The following is an 18,534-nucleotide window of genomic DNA, read 5'->3' on the forward strand; positions in this document are numbered from 1 at the left end:
TTGCTAGTGGCTCCCTTCCGGGAGAACACAATAGCTCCTCGGAAGGGATTCGTGGTTGCAGGAAAGAAAATCTCTCCAAGTATGGCTGGCTTTAGTCTCTACTCTGTGAAGATGAGAAGAATAAAAGGGATTCAGTAGTCTAACAATTTCTAATATGGGACCCCCTTCCACAGCCTGTATAGCCACTTGGATTAAATTTACTAGAAAGAGAATGGATCATCCCTAAAAAAACAAAAAACAAAACAAAACTAAACTGGGACCATGACTGCAGCTGAAAGTCACGATCCCAGTAAAACTACTTCAACCTTTTATTAGACCGTTTATAAATGGCCTAAGGAGTGGAAGTAATTTAAAAAAGTTCAAGATTCACTCACAATTATTTGTATGTAAGTGCGCATTCAAAGATTGTTAAACTAGCTCCCAATCCTTCCTGTTAACCTCCTTAGCGGTATTCCTGAGTGTAGCTCGGGGTAAAATTTCTATACCAAAAGCGGTAACCCCGAGCTACACTCGGGCTTACCATGCGGCGTTGCTCTGGGGGTCCCTGCAGCGCTTACCTTGTCCTTCGCTCCCACGATGTGTCCCCTGCCATCTCCTCCGGCATTCGGCTTCTGTGTTCCGGTCCCTGTGACGTCGGGACGTATGGGTGGGAAATTTGAAATTTTTAAAAAATGTCATTTTTGCTGTCATTGCTGTTTTAATGCATTTCACATATATTTTGTCCCGAGTGCTTTGTCCGGCGCCCTGCCTGCATTTTTACTGTTCTTTCTGCCTGGAAACTTAGAAAAGTCCATGGCGTCCAAAAAGCGTCCCTTTACGTCAAAAGCGGTTTTAGACCAGCTAGAGAACAGCGATAGTAAATCAGAACCACTTGCAGAATTGAGTGATAATGATTTGTGGGGAAATTCCTCATCAGACATTGAAAACGATTTTGCGACTTTGCTCAGTGATGTGCGAATTTGCCTCTGTATTTCAAATTTCAGTGTTTTTGGTTTGATTATATTATTGAATTAAATGTATTATTATTATTATATTATTATTTTTATGATTATTTATTAAATTATAATTTATGATTTCGTGTTTCAAATTTTATCCTACCCGGGATGTTTACTAGACTCTTGTTCGGACAGATTTCAGCGAGTTATTCCTAAAAATTACAGCCTACAATAAAAAAACTACATATTTCCATGCAAAATAATGGTACCGCTTTCAGCACCAAAAATCGGAAAGAATCATACCGCCAGGGAGGTTAATGCTCTTTGCTGCCCAACCCTTCCTGCCCATCTTTCCACTTCACTTTCAGGATTGTGCCATCCAGTCTCTACCTTACATATTACATCTGCTAGACTTAGGCTGGCCATACACTATACGATTTTCTGTCCAATTTCCTTTAGATTTACCTTTAACTATGTAGCGCAAGGGCCTGTCTAATTGGATACAATCGAAAGTGTTGTTTAGTTTTTACCTCATTATATGGTTTTTGGTAAATCTAAAGCAAAATTCTCAAGAAAACTGTATAATGTATGGCCAGCCTTACCTGGAGGCTTTGTCTGCTAGACTTCCTCAAAGGATCTAAAAAAAAAAAAAAAAAAAAAAAAAAAAAAAGAAGCTTCTGAGAAAGTCTAGCAGGTGTAACATGTAACGTGGAGACTGAATGGCACAATCCCAGAAGTGAAATGGAAAGACAGGCAGGATGTATTAAAAAAAAAAAAAAGAAACATTAAATAGGAAGTTTGTCCTAATCAAGGCAGGGCGTTAACTTGAGGGGAAAAGGAAGGTTTGAGGGAAATCCAGGTAAAGACAGTACATACACTATATTGCCAAAAGTATTGGTCGGCCTGCCTTTACAAACACATGAACTTTAATGGCCCCCCAGTCTTAGTCCGTAGGGTTCAATATTGAGTTGGCCCCGCCCTTTGAAGCTATAACAGCTACAACTCTTCTGTGAAGGCTGCCCACAAGGTTTAGGAGGGTGTCTATGGGAAGGTTTGACCATTCTTTCAGAAGCGTGTTTGTGAGGTCAGGAACTGATGTCAGACAAGAAGGCCTGGCTCACAGTCTCCACTCTAATTCATCCCAAAGGTGTTCTATGGGGTTCAGGTCAGGACTCTGTGCAGGCCAGTCAAGTTCCTCCACCCCAAACTCGCTCATCCATGTCTTTATGGACCTTGCTTTCTGCACTGCTGCGCAGTCATGTTGGAACAGGAAGGGGCCATCCCCAAACTGTTTCCACAAAGTTGGGAGCATGAAATTGTCCAAAATGTCTTGGTATGCTAACGCCTTAAGAGTTCAATTCACTGGAACTAGGGGGCCAAGCCCAACCCCTGAAAAACAACCCCACACCAAAACCCCCCCTCCACACTTAGCACAATGCAGTCAGCCAAGTACTGTTCTCCTGGCAACTGCTAAACCCAGATACATCCATCAGATTGCCAGACAGAGAAGCGTGATTTGTCACTCCAGAGAAAGAGTCTCCACTGCTCTAGAGTCCAGTGGCGGCATGCATTACACTACTGCATCGAACACTTTTCACTGGGTGATGTAAGGCTTGGATGCAGCTGCTCGGCCATGGAAACCCATTCCATGAAGCTCTCTACGCACTGCTCTTGTGCTAATCTGAAGGACACACAGAGTTTGGAGGACTTTAGCTATTGACTCTGCAGACATTTGGACACTTCTGCACACTGTGCGCTTCAGCATGCGCTGACTCCGCTCTGTCATTTTATGTGGCCTACCACTTGGTGGCTGAGTTGCTGTTATTCCCAGTTGCTTCCATTTTGTTACAATACCACTAACAGCTGACTGTGAAATATTTAATACATTTCATGGATGGACTTATTGCACAGGTGACAACCTATCACAGTACCACACTTGTATTCACTGAACTCCTGAGAGCGACCCATTCTTTCACAAATGTTTGTAGAAGCAGTCTGCATGCCTGATCTTATACACCTGTGACCACAGAGGTGACTGGAACATCTGAATCCAATGATTTGGATGGGTATCCCAATACTTTTGGCAATATAGTGTACATTTTAAATTGGGCCTGTGAGGATAGAACTATAGGGGGCCACTACTGCAAACTTATTTTTCAAAGTGCCAGAGCTATCAACTCGATTGTAAGTTCACTACCACATGGGGCACTAAACTGGAACAAGCATGGTGTCAGTGAAATGTGCAAAAGGTGTGAACTTCTGTCCCCAAGGCTTGTGCCACGTCAGTAGGTAGCATATGCAGGATCAGGTTGAGAGCAGTACAGCTTGCACACTGAAAAACAAATTATCAATAGTAGCTTATAAATATCAAATATAACAAAAAATAAAATGATAAACTGTAAAAAAAAACAACAAAAAAAAAAACAAAAACAAAAACCTCCTAGGTTTGCTTTAAAGACATATAACGTGACTGCGCCGATGATATATGATGTGACACACTTGCAAAGGTAGAGCAGCCACAAGAATCTGAAAGTATAATGTAACATCATATTCTTTAACTTTTCAGAGTAAAAATACATTGTTGTTTAGGGGCACTATGACTATATTTACTCCTGAAAAAATGAAAGCCATTTACTATGTGACCTTAACATAGCAAAGCATAAATACATTTCTGCTCTAATTAAGTTACACAGAAGGTCAACTTAAGTTAAGACATTTTTTTACTGTAGATCACCAATGGGGAGGAAATGAAAATGCTGCTTTTTATGAACGCATAACCACATTTACAAAGCTAAAAAGTACTGCTAATAGTAACCGGCAAAATGCAGAAGGCTCATAGCTCTTTATTATCAAATGACCTTTTAAAGTGCACCTTTCAGTAAAATGCAGGGTCTGCTCAAATTGCCCAGGCCCCTTTCCCCTTTAAAAAATATCTACTAGTAAATTTATCTGTTGGAAGAAAAAAAAAAAGAAAAAAAGGTTCATTCTTACCTTACTATGGGGTTGATCTAATATTGGAGATTCTGAAATCTGGTGCAGCTCTGCAGAGAAACCAATCAGCTTCCAGTTTTTTTTTGTCAAGGCTTAAGTTAGAAGCTGATTGGCTGCCATTTTGCACTCTACAGTTTTAGTACATCACCCCTATTTCTTCTGTATTGCTGGGTGTGACACCACCATCCTTCCAGGAAGACCCCTGGGAGAGCAGTGCAGGCAAAATCTCAAGAAGACATTTAAGTCCATTGTTGGAGCATCTTCCCACAACATTTTGGCTGCTCTGTATTCCCAAGGATCTAGACTAGTCTAGTAATGCAGACTGAAATAAATATAAACCTTTCTTTACAGGTACATTTTAAACCTACTAACAAGTGATTTGTGAAGGGAGAGGGGACCCAGGCAGTGAAGCCAACGTTGTATTTTACAGCAAGGTCTGCTGTAAAGTTCCACTTGTCATCCTTATTTACTGTAGCTGTTTAATACTTGTCAGATGTCTTTCAGAGGAATAAGCAAGATAAATTCCAGCACAGAACAGGGGCTGAGTACATTTCCTATAAGGGCCCCAGATCGGGTGATCATGTCATGCCTGTGGGAGGCCTTTGGTGGATATGGTCTGAAGAGGGGGCAAAGGAGAACAGTCAAGTGAACAGGTTAGACACCTGTTAGGTCCACTGACACGTCCTATCTTGACGGCTCATCAACCTGCGGGTGACATGAACTATTCCTTAGTATAGACTTCATTGCCTGCAGTGACCACCCTCATAGTTCTATTGATGTCTTTATGCCTAAAACAGCATTAATCCAACCGATTTTGCAAAATAGTTATATTCAAGGTATGCATAACTCTCACAGTTGCCAGCGATTACACTTATGTCAGCTCTAAACTCAACTCTCAAATAGCTGGTGTCAAAGCTGATCACATGTGCAGAATAATGGCAACTGGAGATCTTAACAGAGGCTAATGCAGGCCATAGACGGAAAAAAAAAAAAAATCGGCTGATTTTCGCACCGTTAATGGGTTAATTGGTCAGCCATTTTTCTGGACTTTGGCACATTTTATTAATCGGTAAAGTTGGAAACAAATTGGCCGATTTTGCCGATTTTCGCGGCAATGATGGGCAAATCTAAGAAGAAGAATAATTCCAGTCCACTATTATATCTGACATGAAAAAGTATTGCGGTTGCAACAATGTATCTATTTGTATCCGAATAAAAACATCTGTATCCAAAATGGATACAAATAGATACATTGTTGCAACCGCAATACTTTTTAATGACAAATATAATAGCGGAGCTCTCTGCAGGGACAGAAGTAATTAAATGCCGGCCGTAGACGGGCCGAAAATCAGCTGATTTCTTTTACCGTTGATGGTAACGTCAGCCTATTGAACGACTGATTTTTTGTTTTTAAAAAAAAAAAAAAACGCTGGTTTTCGACCCATCTATGGCCTGCGTTAGATGCTACCGTATTTGGATGTAAAGTACAGAAGTTTAAGTTTACATTTAAAGATTTAAGTTCTACTAACTGCTACCTGCTCTATAAAAAAAAAAGTGTTCTTGTTGGCTGATGAAAGTCTGACTGGACAGATGAATGAATGATTTGATAGCTTAGATAGGTAAGATAGCCAGGGGCTCATACCTTTCTTTCTGATCACCCTGTGAACCCAAAAACCCCTTGGTGCTCATTAAACAATCAAAACTTTTGAATCTGGAGCAAAGCGATTTCCACCTAACCTAACACAAAATATACACACATTAATATGACAGGAATAATGCACCACAATGACAAATGCAGAGAGGGTGTTTATCCTAGCTCTGCCTTTGTATTTAGAAGCTGCTAACTGCAGTGTAAGCAGCCTTCAATTAGGGCTGCTGCTAAATTCTGAAAGACCAAGATAGTGTATGCAGACACCTTTCATAATGTAAGGTTGCCTAAAGAAAATCTAAACTTAAGACCGGTACACATGGGCTGTATATCGGCTAGTTCAACAAAAACCGACAGATATTTAGCCAGTGTGTACAGCAGCCTACCCGGCTTCTGTCGAATGAGCATACTGGAAAACCAGCAGCCGACCAGCATCCGATCAGCGCTCACAGCCAGGTGTGTTCTGGTAGGGGAAGGCAGCCCCCCCCCCCATCAGAAAACAATAGCTCAGCGGGGAGATCGCTGTACTAACGTCGAATAGTTCATATAGCAAGCTCATCAGTTTTTTTTTTCAGCTGGGCTGACCGAAAAAAAAATAACCTTTGTGTACCAGGCATAAGTCATAAAAATCTAATTTAAGATGCAACAAGTGAATGTAATTTAAATTTTTTTATTTTAGGTATTTTACTGCTGTTTATTGATCAGTCCAGCTGTCAGGCTCCGCCCAACGGGATCTCTAGTGGTCCACAGAACGGGATTCCCCAGGGCGCGGAGTCTAAGTCCCAGTTTGTCTTTTCTCCAGAGCCCCAGATGGTGGGGATGGACTTGATGCACGACTGGAACCAGGTCGTGACCCCTGGGTGCACACAACTATGGTAGAGGGTCCTGCTGAGGGTATGTGCCCGGGATGAGCCTGCTATAAAGGGGATGACAGGTCCAGGTCCGAGCGGGATGGATGGACGACTTCCAGGAGTGAGCGTGGTCAGACTAGCCGGGTCGGTAACAGTGGGGACAGATGCGGTACCAAGCAGCAGACAAAAGGGTAGTCAGGTCACACGCCGGGTTCCGTAACAGAGGGTCCAAATAGTAGTAACGACAGGCAAAGAATAGTCAGGAACGAGCCGGAGTCAGAGCAGGAGAGGGTCAGCATAAATCAGAACAGGCAGAGTTTGGAAACAAGGAAACGTACTAGCAGGAACATGGGAACAGGAACAAGACCTTGCGGCAATTTGGAGATGCACAGGGCAGGTTTAAATAGGGCGCCCTGTGTTCTCATTGGTGCGGCCGCGATCGCTAGTGCGCATGCGCAGCCGCCGCCGTGATCTCTGTGTTCGCCGGCTAGGAAGAATCGGCGATCAGCGCATGCGCGCAACGCTGAGCGGCCGGAATCCCTGACACCAGCCTTTTATGCCAGATGTTATGTTAGATCTTGTTGAATGCTGAAACATAGAGATCTCCACCTCAAGGATATCAGTGCTCATTTTGTCATCTTCCACCATGCAATGCATCTGCAACTTTGTCTTGATGCTGTGACACACAGGGACCAGCTTGGAAAAGCCCCACACCATATTGTTCACCTGAACCGAGCAAACATATTCCTCCAACTTTGCCATGTTTGTCCTGTCATCTCAAGTTTTCACATAAAGCAAGATGGAGGACTTAACTATGGGTGCCGGCTTCTTGAATTTGTTCTCTGCATACTGCTTTGGTATCTCTTCTCTGATTCTAGTGGCTTTGACATTCCTTCCCTACTTGGGAAGAGTTTTGGCAGGTTCTGGGGCTGAAAGCTTGCGCATAGGTAGATGTCCTTGAGCTGCTCTGTCTGCAATTTTCTCCAGCTTACTGATATGGCTATCCAGTTTGGAGATGATGAGCTGCAGATCCTTAAATTCTGTTTCTTGTGTTCTAGATTGGCAACCTGGACCAGGTCATTGTTGTCATTATTGCTGTCTGGGGCAGCGGAAATGCTTCCAGAGAGCAATTTACAGATATACTCCCTTGTTCTGCCATTGTCCCTGATTGTGCTAGCTTCTTCCTCTTGCTGTGAGTGGATGTGAGCTTTGGTTTAAGTCTTACTTAGGCTTCATAATACTGTCTCTTTGCCTCGTCATATCTGTCAAACCAGCTCTTCTCTGTGCTCAAGCAAGAAGTTGTCATCTTTGCTGGAGTTGCCACTGTGTCAGGAGAGAGAGCTGGAGGAAAGGCACGTTCAATCCTTTTCAATTTGCAGCTTTCAATAAAATAATACCTGGTGATCTTGCCATGAAGGGACCTTGGTCAGGTGTCTTCTGCCATGGGGTGTTGTCACTCTGTCACATGTGCCCCTGATAGAGACTACAGATCAAGAACAAGGGAGTGCAGCTGATGATGGGACGCAGCACACATATGTTCAAGAATGGATGAAACTAGCATTTTAGTAAACTAAATGTCTTCTATTTTAAACCAGCAAAGGCCATAAATGTATTGTAAACTCTGCTGTTTAGATGTTGAGCCTCACATAATATCACTCTGTACTGCAAGCTTCATGATAAAAGCTGTAACCAGATGCTGAACAATGCTAGATGCACATATTGTGTGGATGATACGATTATTCCGCAAACACTGACCTGAAATCATTTCAGCTGTGACCCTATCCATATTAAGACGATGTCTTTCTTTGGCTTTAAGCAAGAATCCCGCTTGCAGGGGGATTGCTTAATCTTCACTCAGGGACAAAATAATATTAGAAATGTTAATGGTTGAGAAGTGTGACATATTTCTCTGCACCATGCGAGTTGTGAAGAATAATTGCAGGTGGAAGATAACGGGAGCGCTGAGAGCAGGAGATAAGATAAGGGGTGGCAGGACTCGTATTACACGCCAGTGACAGGACTCTCCATGGCGGTATGTCACTGAGGACCAAGAAGACAGCATCCCTCGGGTTCACGATCAGCAGTTCCTTTGTAAACTTTCCTTCAAAACACAGAAGCCTTTTTTTCCCATTGTACCATTTTTGTGTCTTTTTTTGGTATACTCTTCTTTTGCTAGCAAGTCTATAATACAATTTTTTCTAGGCCGTTTTACTTGCACATAAAACACGGTTACAGTGTGTGCGTGTCCCGATTTGCAGGAAATAATGATCAACAAGCAGTTTTTATTCAGAGCTGCGAGTTCTTTTTACAAAGTTTGCATTGAGAACAATTTAGAAAGAATAAAAATGGTGTTAAACAGGAACTCTAGTCAAATAAAAGTCACTGATAGCATGGTAACTGTTATTGCTGTCCTAAAGTAAAGCTGGCCATAGATGAATGTCACTCGGTTATGGATAAACTGGCTGAAAGTTTATTGGTTGGAGGCCCATTGGCACTCTACTAACCAAAATCCTTCAATTGAGAAACTGAAAGAATCAGGTGGAAAATTGTTGGTCAACAGATGATAAGGTATTCAGAAGTTGCAGATTTGTCTATCCACACTGTATAATGTGAATGGAGAAAACTTTGCTTTTTTTTTTTGTTCAGCCTGCAAAACATCTATGTCTATGGTCAGTCTTGGAACGGTTATTTCAAATGGAGTTTTACACAATCCATTGCAGCCAGATTTCACAGCGCTTCCATGTAAAATAATGGATTTTGGTATATCAAACACTGATCAAATTTCAGCCAATTCCTAATAAACCAGCCAAAATTTGCTCATTGGGCGGTCCTGATGGTAGTCTCCTGCCCAACATCCTTCGATTGGAAAATCAAAGGAGCCAGACAGAAAACTGTTGGCCGAAAAATCAGATGCATCCGCCATTTGGATATTCTGATAGTCGCTGCCAGTTGTCAAAACATATTAATCAAAGCGGCAAATTCATCCATCCACGCCATGCGAGTATAGCCAGCTTAAGAATGGTTATTTCAGTTGGGGTTTTGAACAATCCATTGCAGCCAGATTTTTAAAGTTCGTCCAGGGAAAATCATGCCTTCTGGTCTTATCAGAAATAATGGCATGTGTGGTGTGCACTTGACCAGGGCACAGAAAATACCAGAATAGGGATACTGGAAACACCTTTTAATGATTGTGGAGATTAAAAAGCTTAACTCTAACAGAACATATTTTGACTAAATTGGGGAAGAGATAAAATTGCTGTAAGGATTTTTTTTGTGTATTTATTTTTGTTTTGGTACTTCAAATCTGACCTACAGACCTGCAATGAGAAAAAGTACAGGGAAGCAGTCACCGTATAATACGGGAAGTAAGCTTATTTATATAATGAGAACACATGGTGGCCCACTGAATGTACAAATTTCCAAACTTGTCTAATAATGGATTTTCCCTCACTTAGGGGAGATTTCTTCTCACTTCCTGTTATTTCTTCACAGAAATCTCCCTAATGAAATATAGATAGTATAAGAAAAAACAAAACAAGGATGCAAGTTTTAACCTTTCCTTCTGCTCTATCCATAACATAGTGGAGGACACAGGCTTCCACCAATCAACATCATGGGATGTCCCTAAGCAATACAATTGATAGGTGGAACTCTCAACAGAGGTGCCAACAGGCCCAAGTAAGGGAATCAGATTCCCAAGAGAACGTCTTAAAGAACCTGGCTTGGGGCATTATATGGACCATCCAACAGCTTTGTTTGACAGTGTCCTCACCTGTTGGTTGCAGCAAATAACCATTATTCTTGATTAATAAAAGCCTACGTCCTGTGCTATATGAGTAAGACCTTTGTTTCTTTCCAGACAATCTCAGTTGATTTGTTCTACAGGGTTATGCTAAGTTTTTATGCTTCAAAATGCTTTAGATAGAGTTCCTTCACTACCAGCCATGATGTGAAGCCTCTTCACTCGTCCTAGCCTGGGTTGGGAAGATGGCAAGGATACACAGGAATCATTTCTGCTGGAAACATTCTAGACCCAATACTAGTGTATAAGCAGTGAGATTATTGAGACCCATCATGGAAACAATCTTGAGATGGACATCTACATGGCAAGGTGTATCTTGGTCTTTTTGAGGTATCCCGATTTACTCTTACCCCTCTCTTCTGCAGATTCTACAATAAATAATTATTTTAAATCATCTAAAAAATGACCATCACCCCCCCCAAAATCAGAGTATGAAGGAAATAAAGCGGAAATGAACAGTTGCTATGTTATAGGTTACATCAAGCAAGATTAAAGTGGTTCTAAAGGCAAAATGAAAAAATTACATATATGATACAGTCTGTCAGTTGCAGCAACAAAGCCGTTTTCATTGTTCCCCGATGTCACTTATTGTTTTTACCTTTCGATCATGCAGTCATTTTTTAATTTCCTTTGAAAAACCAAGCTGTCCAGCAAAAGTGGAAGTTCAAGGGTTGAGACAAACCAAAATATTACAGGGGTGCTTGCAATGGTCAACTTTTATTCATTTAGTTAATATGAGGTGGTGTCAGAGTTTCGAGACTAGTTTAACACGCCAACAGATGGCAGCTCAAGGCTGCATGCACATTTACAGGGAGAACCGACCTTCATAAGTCAGCGTTCCAAAAGACATCATCCTGTGTACATTGGGAACTGTGCAACTGGTGCTATTCTGACGACTCTGCTATTTCGTCATGGAAAGCAAGTTAGAACAGAGAGAAAAAGTGAAATTCTGCATGAAACTGGGCAAACCTGCCACAGACACTTGACATGACTTGGCAAGTTTACGGCAATGCTGCAATGAGTCGTTTTAGGTGCTGGTTTATAGGTGTTATATGAAAAAGATCAGATAATTTACAAATCAGACTAAAACTTGAGAACACTTCAGGTCTGAAATGCAGGGATAATTTTGTGTGTGTTCACATGACTGTCAAGCTAACACCAAGTTCTTGAGGGAAAGTCTGATAAATTTCTCTGCTGTCTATGAAAAAGCCAGTGACTGAGCTCTACTTTCAAATCAATACGATGCATAGACAAGCCATAAACAGTTTCTTATAACTCCAGTGATGGGACCTCCGCAACTAACTTCCCAGGTCTGTACAAATGCCTCAGCCTTGAAAAGGTGTCATCACACTACCTGTGTGAATCTTTAAGTATTTTATGTTACAGAGAATGCAAATTAAGAAATGGCAACATTTCAATATAGACAAGAGGTAAATAAAGGTAAAGACAAATAATACACAAAAACAAAAAACAACAAAAAAATAAACATGTTATACTCACCTGCTCTGTGCAATGGTTTTGCAAAGAGCACCCCTAATACTCCTTTTCTCGGGTCCCCCGTTGACGTTACTGACTCCTCCCCGCTGCCGAGTACCCACATAGCAAGACACTGGCTATCAGGGTACTCATGCATGCTTGCTACTGAGCCAGCTCTGGATTGAGTACACATAAGTATAAGGAGAGGGGGGATGCACATTGACCTTCAGTCTTTAGATCCTCTTTAAAGTACACTTAAAGGCAAATTTGTTTTTTTTACATTTTTATAGTGGAGAGGCATTAGAACCCGTCAGTTTTTATTGCTGTCTATGCCCCCATTAAGGAAATACGCCCTCTCTATTTGTCCTGTTTACCATTATCATTTAAAGTGAAAGAAAGAAAATCCCAAATTTTTAGTTTTCCCCGAAAAAGTAATAGTGGGCAGCAGAGTGGCTAAATGGTTAGCACTTCCACCTGGCAGCATTAGGGTCGTTGGTTCGGAATCCCAACCAAGGTACCACCTGCCTGGAGTTTGCATGTTCTCCCTGTGCTTGCGTGGGTTTCCTCAGGGTACTCTGGTTTCCTCCCAAACTCCAAAGACATGCTGGAAGGTTTAGGCTTCCGTCTAAATTGTCCCTAGTATGTGTATGTATGAATGTGAGTTAGGGACCTTAGACTGTACTCTCCTTGAGGGTTAGGGACTGATGTGAATGTACAATATATATATACATATATGTAAAGCGCTTCGTAAATTGACAGCGCTAAATAAGTACCTGTAATAAATAGTGGAAAAAACTTCCTAAAGGGACACTAGTTCTGGTGACCTGGGAGTCCCCAAAGATTTCCCTTAATTTGCAGGGATTTCCTCTCACTTCCTGTTTGGCTATGGGACAGGAAATAAAGGAAAAATCTTTGCAATGGAAGACAGATGGCAGAAACAAAAATATGACAGAGGTTATATCCCTCCCTTGCTCTATTCAAAATGAAAAAAAAAAAAAAAAGTTTTGCCTATAGTTCTACTTTAATATCGAATATACAATATTCAAAATGAAAAATACATTTTATACTTCTGTGTTCATTTCTGATAAGCTGTAGCATTTATTTTCCATTTGGGTGAACTTGTCACCCAGCTGATCCAATGCCTCTCATTGGGTTATCCTTTTCAATTTGGTTCTTACCTTTTTTTTATATGTTTGGGGCTGGAAATAGACATTCTAGTGCCTCCTCTGCCATTGCTAACTTCATCTAAAAATGCCAGATGCCTGGCTGACATATCTATCGCTGGCATCAATACTTTGAGATTCTGCCAAGAAATAAGAATTTTGAAATCAAGAGAGTCACGCCCAGGCCGAGGACAGGATTGCCATCCAGAGTTGGGTCGGTGGGTGCACAGGAAGTCAGAGGTCAGAACTTTCAATCTACGTACATTTTCTAGGTCAGTAATTCAACTTCACAGCCAGATGGCTAGCATTTGTAAAATGAAATCAGTAATGGCACCCTCACTCCATAAAGGTGCCTTTAATTTTTATTAGGTACAAGTAAATAAAGATAATAATCCCCATCATGGTATTGGTTCTATTCACCCTGCAAGGAGGAAGGACTTACTTAGCAAGCTGCTTTTCTGCATCGGCACAAAGTTCCAGAAGTCCCATCAGCACGGCCGATACGTCCATATACGGCTCCCAAACTGTGAAGCCACGTCCGATTAGATCAATAGCTGTCCTGCGGATGGTGCTGTGAGGGGGGAGCTTGGGGCTAGGTGGCTGCAGCAGTAAGAAGGTCAAAGCTTTGCCTGTGATTAAAAAAAAAAAAAAAAAAAAAAAAAAAAAAGATATATTGCATTAAAAGCCATCCCCTGAATGAGTAAAACAGTTTTACAAGACTTAACAGCAGATTAAACGGGCAGCGCGGTAAAAAAGATCAGCCGCCTCAGCAGAAAGGTGCAGGACTTCCGCAGCGCATCAGCTAAAAAGCATAAAACTTAATGGGGAGGAAAATTGTTTGACAGACAAATGATTGCATATGGCACCTGACGTGTCGGGGACAGGGGAGGCCAGGAGGAAAGAGGATGAAAGTGGGAAAGAAGGCTGGCACTGGTTCCTTCAGATCTCACAAGACATTTAGGGTAAACGGTATGATATAGACATTATTGATCAATAACAACTGTTCAATTGCTAATCACTAATAGCTATTACAGCCTCATTAATCCTTTGCTGAGTAAACGTAGAAATCATTACATCTCTTGTGTACAATCTCGCCAGAAAAGGTTTGTTTTGTCCAATAAACAGATTGAGATTTAAAAAAATAAAAATATGTACACAGTGTAGTTTAATAGAGAAAGCCAACTGAAAAAAAAACAAAAAAAAAACAAAACAACAAAGCAACCACACACACTGTGGCCCAATGTTGGAGGGATTGATTTTTGGTATTACACAACACGATGTATGGTGCTGTATAGATGAAACATGCTGTTAGGGAACCATAAAATGTATAGAAATAGCGCAGGGGATTATTTACGGTCAACCTTGTATGGAATGAGTTCATGGCACTATACGCCATCTTTTATGGACACAATAAATCCAAGATGGATGTGGTTTTGTTGTCGGAGGTGCACAGAGATTTAGTCATGTAGAAGAGGGGACTGATTAAAGGAGAACTCCAGTCCAAATAATGTGTATTAAAACCACTATAAGCAATGGTTGATCAAATTTTTTTTGTCTTCCTGTTAATATGCAGATTTACAGCTCTATGACTGCCTATACTCAAAGCGGTTCAGCGGCCTCTTTACAATAAACTGGCTGTGTTGATTGGGTAATGGAGCAATTTACTTTCCTTCAACCCCTGGTTGAAGGAAAGAAATTTGTATAATAAATGGCCTGCCTATCAGTGCTCCCAACAGACAGTGTGGTGGTGGGTGGAAATAGTTCTAGTGTTGTATTGCAGCCAAGAAGTTGGAGGTGTTGAGCCATTAGTGAAAAAAACTGGCATACAGAAGAGGAGTTTCTGACTCAAAAGGTACCACACTGTGAAGGGGCTGATCATTCAGACCAGATTCACACTGGTGCGCTGTGGCTTGGCTGCAAGTGGGTGTATCTGTGGTGTTCCTGCTGTGGTCTCAATCACTTCTTTAGGGCATGTCATTTTTCAGCATTTTCTAAAAGTGCAATGCTTTCAGAAAACACTGCAAAAACACACAACCTAATAGAAGCCTACGGGACTGCGGCTAAAACCGCGTGTGAAACACACAAGTACACCTGTGCTGCGGCCAAACTAATGTGAACCTGGCATTACTTCAAAGGACATTTATCTGCAAGAATTGTCTTTAAAAAATCTTGAAAAATAAAATGTTGACAAAAAATAATAAACAAGTACTTATACAAAGAAAATTAAGGGGCGCCAACACAAACCATCACATCATTCCTTGATTTGGAGAAGTATTTGGCTCTCCCCACAGCGGTTACTGACCTTTATTGAGTTAGAGGTCACCAGATTGGAGGCAAGTGTGCATTGGTGGTGGTGGAGTGAATTGATGCACCACTGGAAGAACATCGGTCAAATATAGAAGATTGCTTCACTTGATGTGGGGATAATTATTAATAATTTATGCACAATAATATTTGATCTTTTTACGGATGTTTGGTTGTGTTAGTGCTTTTTTCTTTTCTTTGTATTATTACTTAAGGTGCAATTTTCACATTAACCACTTCCCGACCGGCCGTTGCATATAAATGGCCGGAAGGTGGCAGTGCAGGGTCGGGTGGCCGTTTATAATCGGCCTAACCGCACCCTGCTTATGCACGCTCCCTGGGAGCGCGCAGCACTGCGATCCGGTGCCCGCTGTGTCCTCCGGACACAGTGAAACACCGATTGTCGGACGGGACCTCTGTACGAGGTTCCGATCATGTGATCACTGATTGGCCAATCAGTGATCACATGTAAAGTAGTAAGCAAGATGTCACAAGATGCTATTCACAACAGCCTTGTACCATGTGACAAGCTGTGACCAATCACAGCTCACTCAGTACTTCTCAATGAGTGCAAGAATGCAGACAGAGAGAAAGAGAAATGATTGCTTTTACATCCTATATGGGTGTAAAAGCAATCAGTGTAAAAAAAAAAAAAAAATCTTCATCACCCCCCAGAAGTAGCACAGTGTCACCATGGTGACACTGTACTGCTACGGTGACAGTATGTAAAAAAAAAAAAATATATAAAAAAATAAAATAAAAATGTAAAGATTTTTTTTAAAAAATTATAATTTTTGGTTATAAACTAATTTGGATTTTTTTTTTACTAAAAAGAAAATGGAATACATTTTGGCCAAGATTCATGATAAAATATTATTTGCAAAATTTTATAAAAAAAAACACTTTTTTCACATTGTTGGGATTTTTTCATTTACATAGCAAAAAAAATTAAAATCCCAGCGGTGAAAAAATACCACCAAAATAAAAATCATTTGGGTACAGTGTTGCATGACCGCGCAATTGTCATTCAAAGTGTGATAGCGCTAAAAGCTGAAAATTGCCCTGGACAGGAAGGGGGTAAAAGTGCCCGGTCTGGAAGTGGTTAAGGAGGGCAGCTTCACATTTACATTATTCACAATAAAAAGGGTTGGTGCCTTTATACATTATATAAACAAATAGTTATCTCAGGCCCAACACTTTCCAGACCAAAGTATATATCGATAGCACACTATGGATATTAAAGATATTGTCCAAACATTTATTCAGATGATCACATCACACTGGAAAAAAATGCAACGTTTCAGGGGCCACGCAGATAACATGCCTGAAAAAGTGGTCCAGCGAGGCCTCAAAATGCTGCACTTTACCAATGTGATGTGATCATCTCAAACTTTTGGATAATATCTCTAAGATCTGTGGTGTGCTGGTGATATACCTTTGGGCTATGATGTCATTGGTTTCCAGCTGTCAACACTTTTGAGAGATGCAGGTGATGTCTCTGCAGTCTGAGGCTGCCTCATGGAGAGGCCGAGTGCTCAAAATCCAATGGTACTGCCCTACAAGTCCTGGCTGTGCAACCAGGAGGCAGCAGGGAGGCACTATGATGTCACCTGCTCCTCTCAGAAGCCAAGAAGTGTCATTTCCTGCGTGTGTTTAGCTCACTAAATTTGCCAGAATCCTAAACTATGATACAAGTCACATTTGTGGCATCCTATGCAACGGAAATATCATTTTTGGCAAGACAATCCCCATAAGCACATTTGGATTTGCAGTTGGGGGGTTGTAAAATCAGGCAGTTAAGATGCATTTTTACCTACTCCCATTAAGTGGCAAAGATAGCCAGATGAGGGTGTATGCATGCTGTGGCTGTGATGCCTTGTTTCATAGTCACAGCAAAAACGATCCCCCTGTTGCATTCGGCAAGCAGTACTTTCGCTGAGCAATACCCACTTAAATGGCGTTGCACTTACAGGGTTTAAACAAGGCCCAATTGTACATCATTTACAGGGTTAAAACAGATTGAGAGGAAGGCAACAAGGTGCAGCAATAAGAGTTACACATATAAACAGAGTTAATTACGTCTAAAGGGATGCAGAGACTGCAACTTTTCTCACCAGAACACAGAGTACACTAGGTGATTATAATGAACAAAACCCTCCTATTCAGAATCCGTCCGCATAGGACATGGTCAAACAACCAGCTGTTTCTTCAGAGCAGAAACAGGTCGGAACCTGCAACAAAGTTTGTTAAAATCCTTGCAATGTACACAGATCACCTAGAAGGGACCGTTTTTCTTTCAACAAAAGTGGAGTTACTCTTTAAGCCTTGCCCTTTTCTTGGCGTTCTTTAACTATCGCTTTAGATGATGAAGTGAAAACGCTGCGTTCTCCTCGGTGACAGAGACAGGGAGGGGGCGAAACCGGGCACACACATTTCCCAAGGTTAAAAACACATACATTTCAGTCATGAACAGCTGTGGATCCCTATTAGGTCTGCTCCATCTCTAATATGCTGCTCTTGTCTTTGTACTCCCTTATTATCTTTCCAGCACTAAGGAATGAAGACACTGGGGTCAGCCACAGCAGCCATTAGATATTCAGGACCTCTGCAGAGGTCACAAGAGCAGCTTAGAGAAATCTCAGGACAGGCTGGCTTGGCATTTAACAGAAGCCTTGAAGGTTATTCCTTGGGAAAAGGCAGAATCCAGAGACTTTTTCAAGATGCAAGATTGAAACCTTGCTAAATACCCCTAGCAGGCTTATATTTGCCCAGCTTCCACAGACTATTTAAACATGTCTTTGGGGTACATGAATTACGCACACAAGGTAGGGATTATTAGCAAGGTCACTGGAAACAGGCACACTAAATTAAAATTTCAGCACTATTCCTCTGGGAAAAGCCTACAAACCAACAATACTGTGCCACAAACTAAAGGGCAACTCTATTGAAAAATACGTACAGGATCTGGTTTCCAGATGAGTGATTCGTTAAGTGTTGCAGTTACATTTGGAAACCATTCAAGATCTTGTGGCTACAAAACTGGGTGACAGCACCTTTGGCAGCAAATTCTACACTCTCCTTGTCACCACCCCACTTTTTGCTTTCACATTCAACCACGAGAGTAAGCCACCACACAGCCAACTGTGCACCCTGACGGGGCGAACAGGTTTTTGTGACTCTTGAAGGAATACATAGACTTAGGAAAGTGTATTTGGAATGGGAATTACAAGGGGTTGATTGTTTTTTTTCGTAACACAGGGTATCTACATGGGGCAGTACAGTGGCTAAATGGTTAGCACTTCCGCCTGGTAGTACTAGGGTCGTTGGTTCGAATCCCAGCCACGGCACCACCTGCCTGGAGTTT

At 41.5% G+C, this 18,534-nt stretch overlaps 1 protein-coding gene and 1 pseudogene across 4 annotated transcripts in view; both read right to left on the minus strand.

Annotated features, from left to right (window-relative positions):
• Nucleotides 1-18,534, minus strand: part of WDR7 (WD repeat domain 7) — a 591,021-nt gene that overhangs the window by 155,897 nt on the left and 416,590 nt on the right. For all 4 annotated transcript variants that reach the window (XM_089690073.1, XM_089690072.1, XM_089690071.1 and 1 more), the window contains one exon: nt 13,309-13,495. In XM_089690073.1, the coding sequence (XP_089546199.1) occupies nt 13,309-13,495 (187 nt within the window). The remainder of the gene's footprint in view (nt 1-13,308; nt 13,496-18,534) is intronic.
• LOC149451847 (elongation factor 1-delta-like) lies at nt 6,930-7,731 on the minus strand (annotated as a pseudogene).

This window comes from Staurois parvus, unplaced genomic scaffold (assembly GCF_062004578.1).
Source record: "Staurois parvus isolate SC_StPar_1 unplaced genomic scaffold, SC_StPar_1.0 ptg000513l, whole genome shotgun sequence".
Lineage (NCBI taxonomy): Eukaryota > Metazoa > Chordata > Amphibia > Anura > Ranidae > Staurois > Staurois parvus.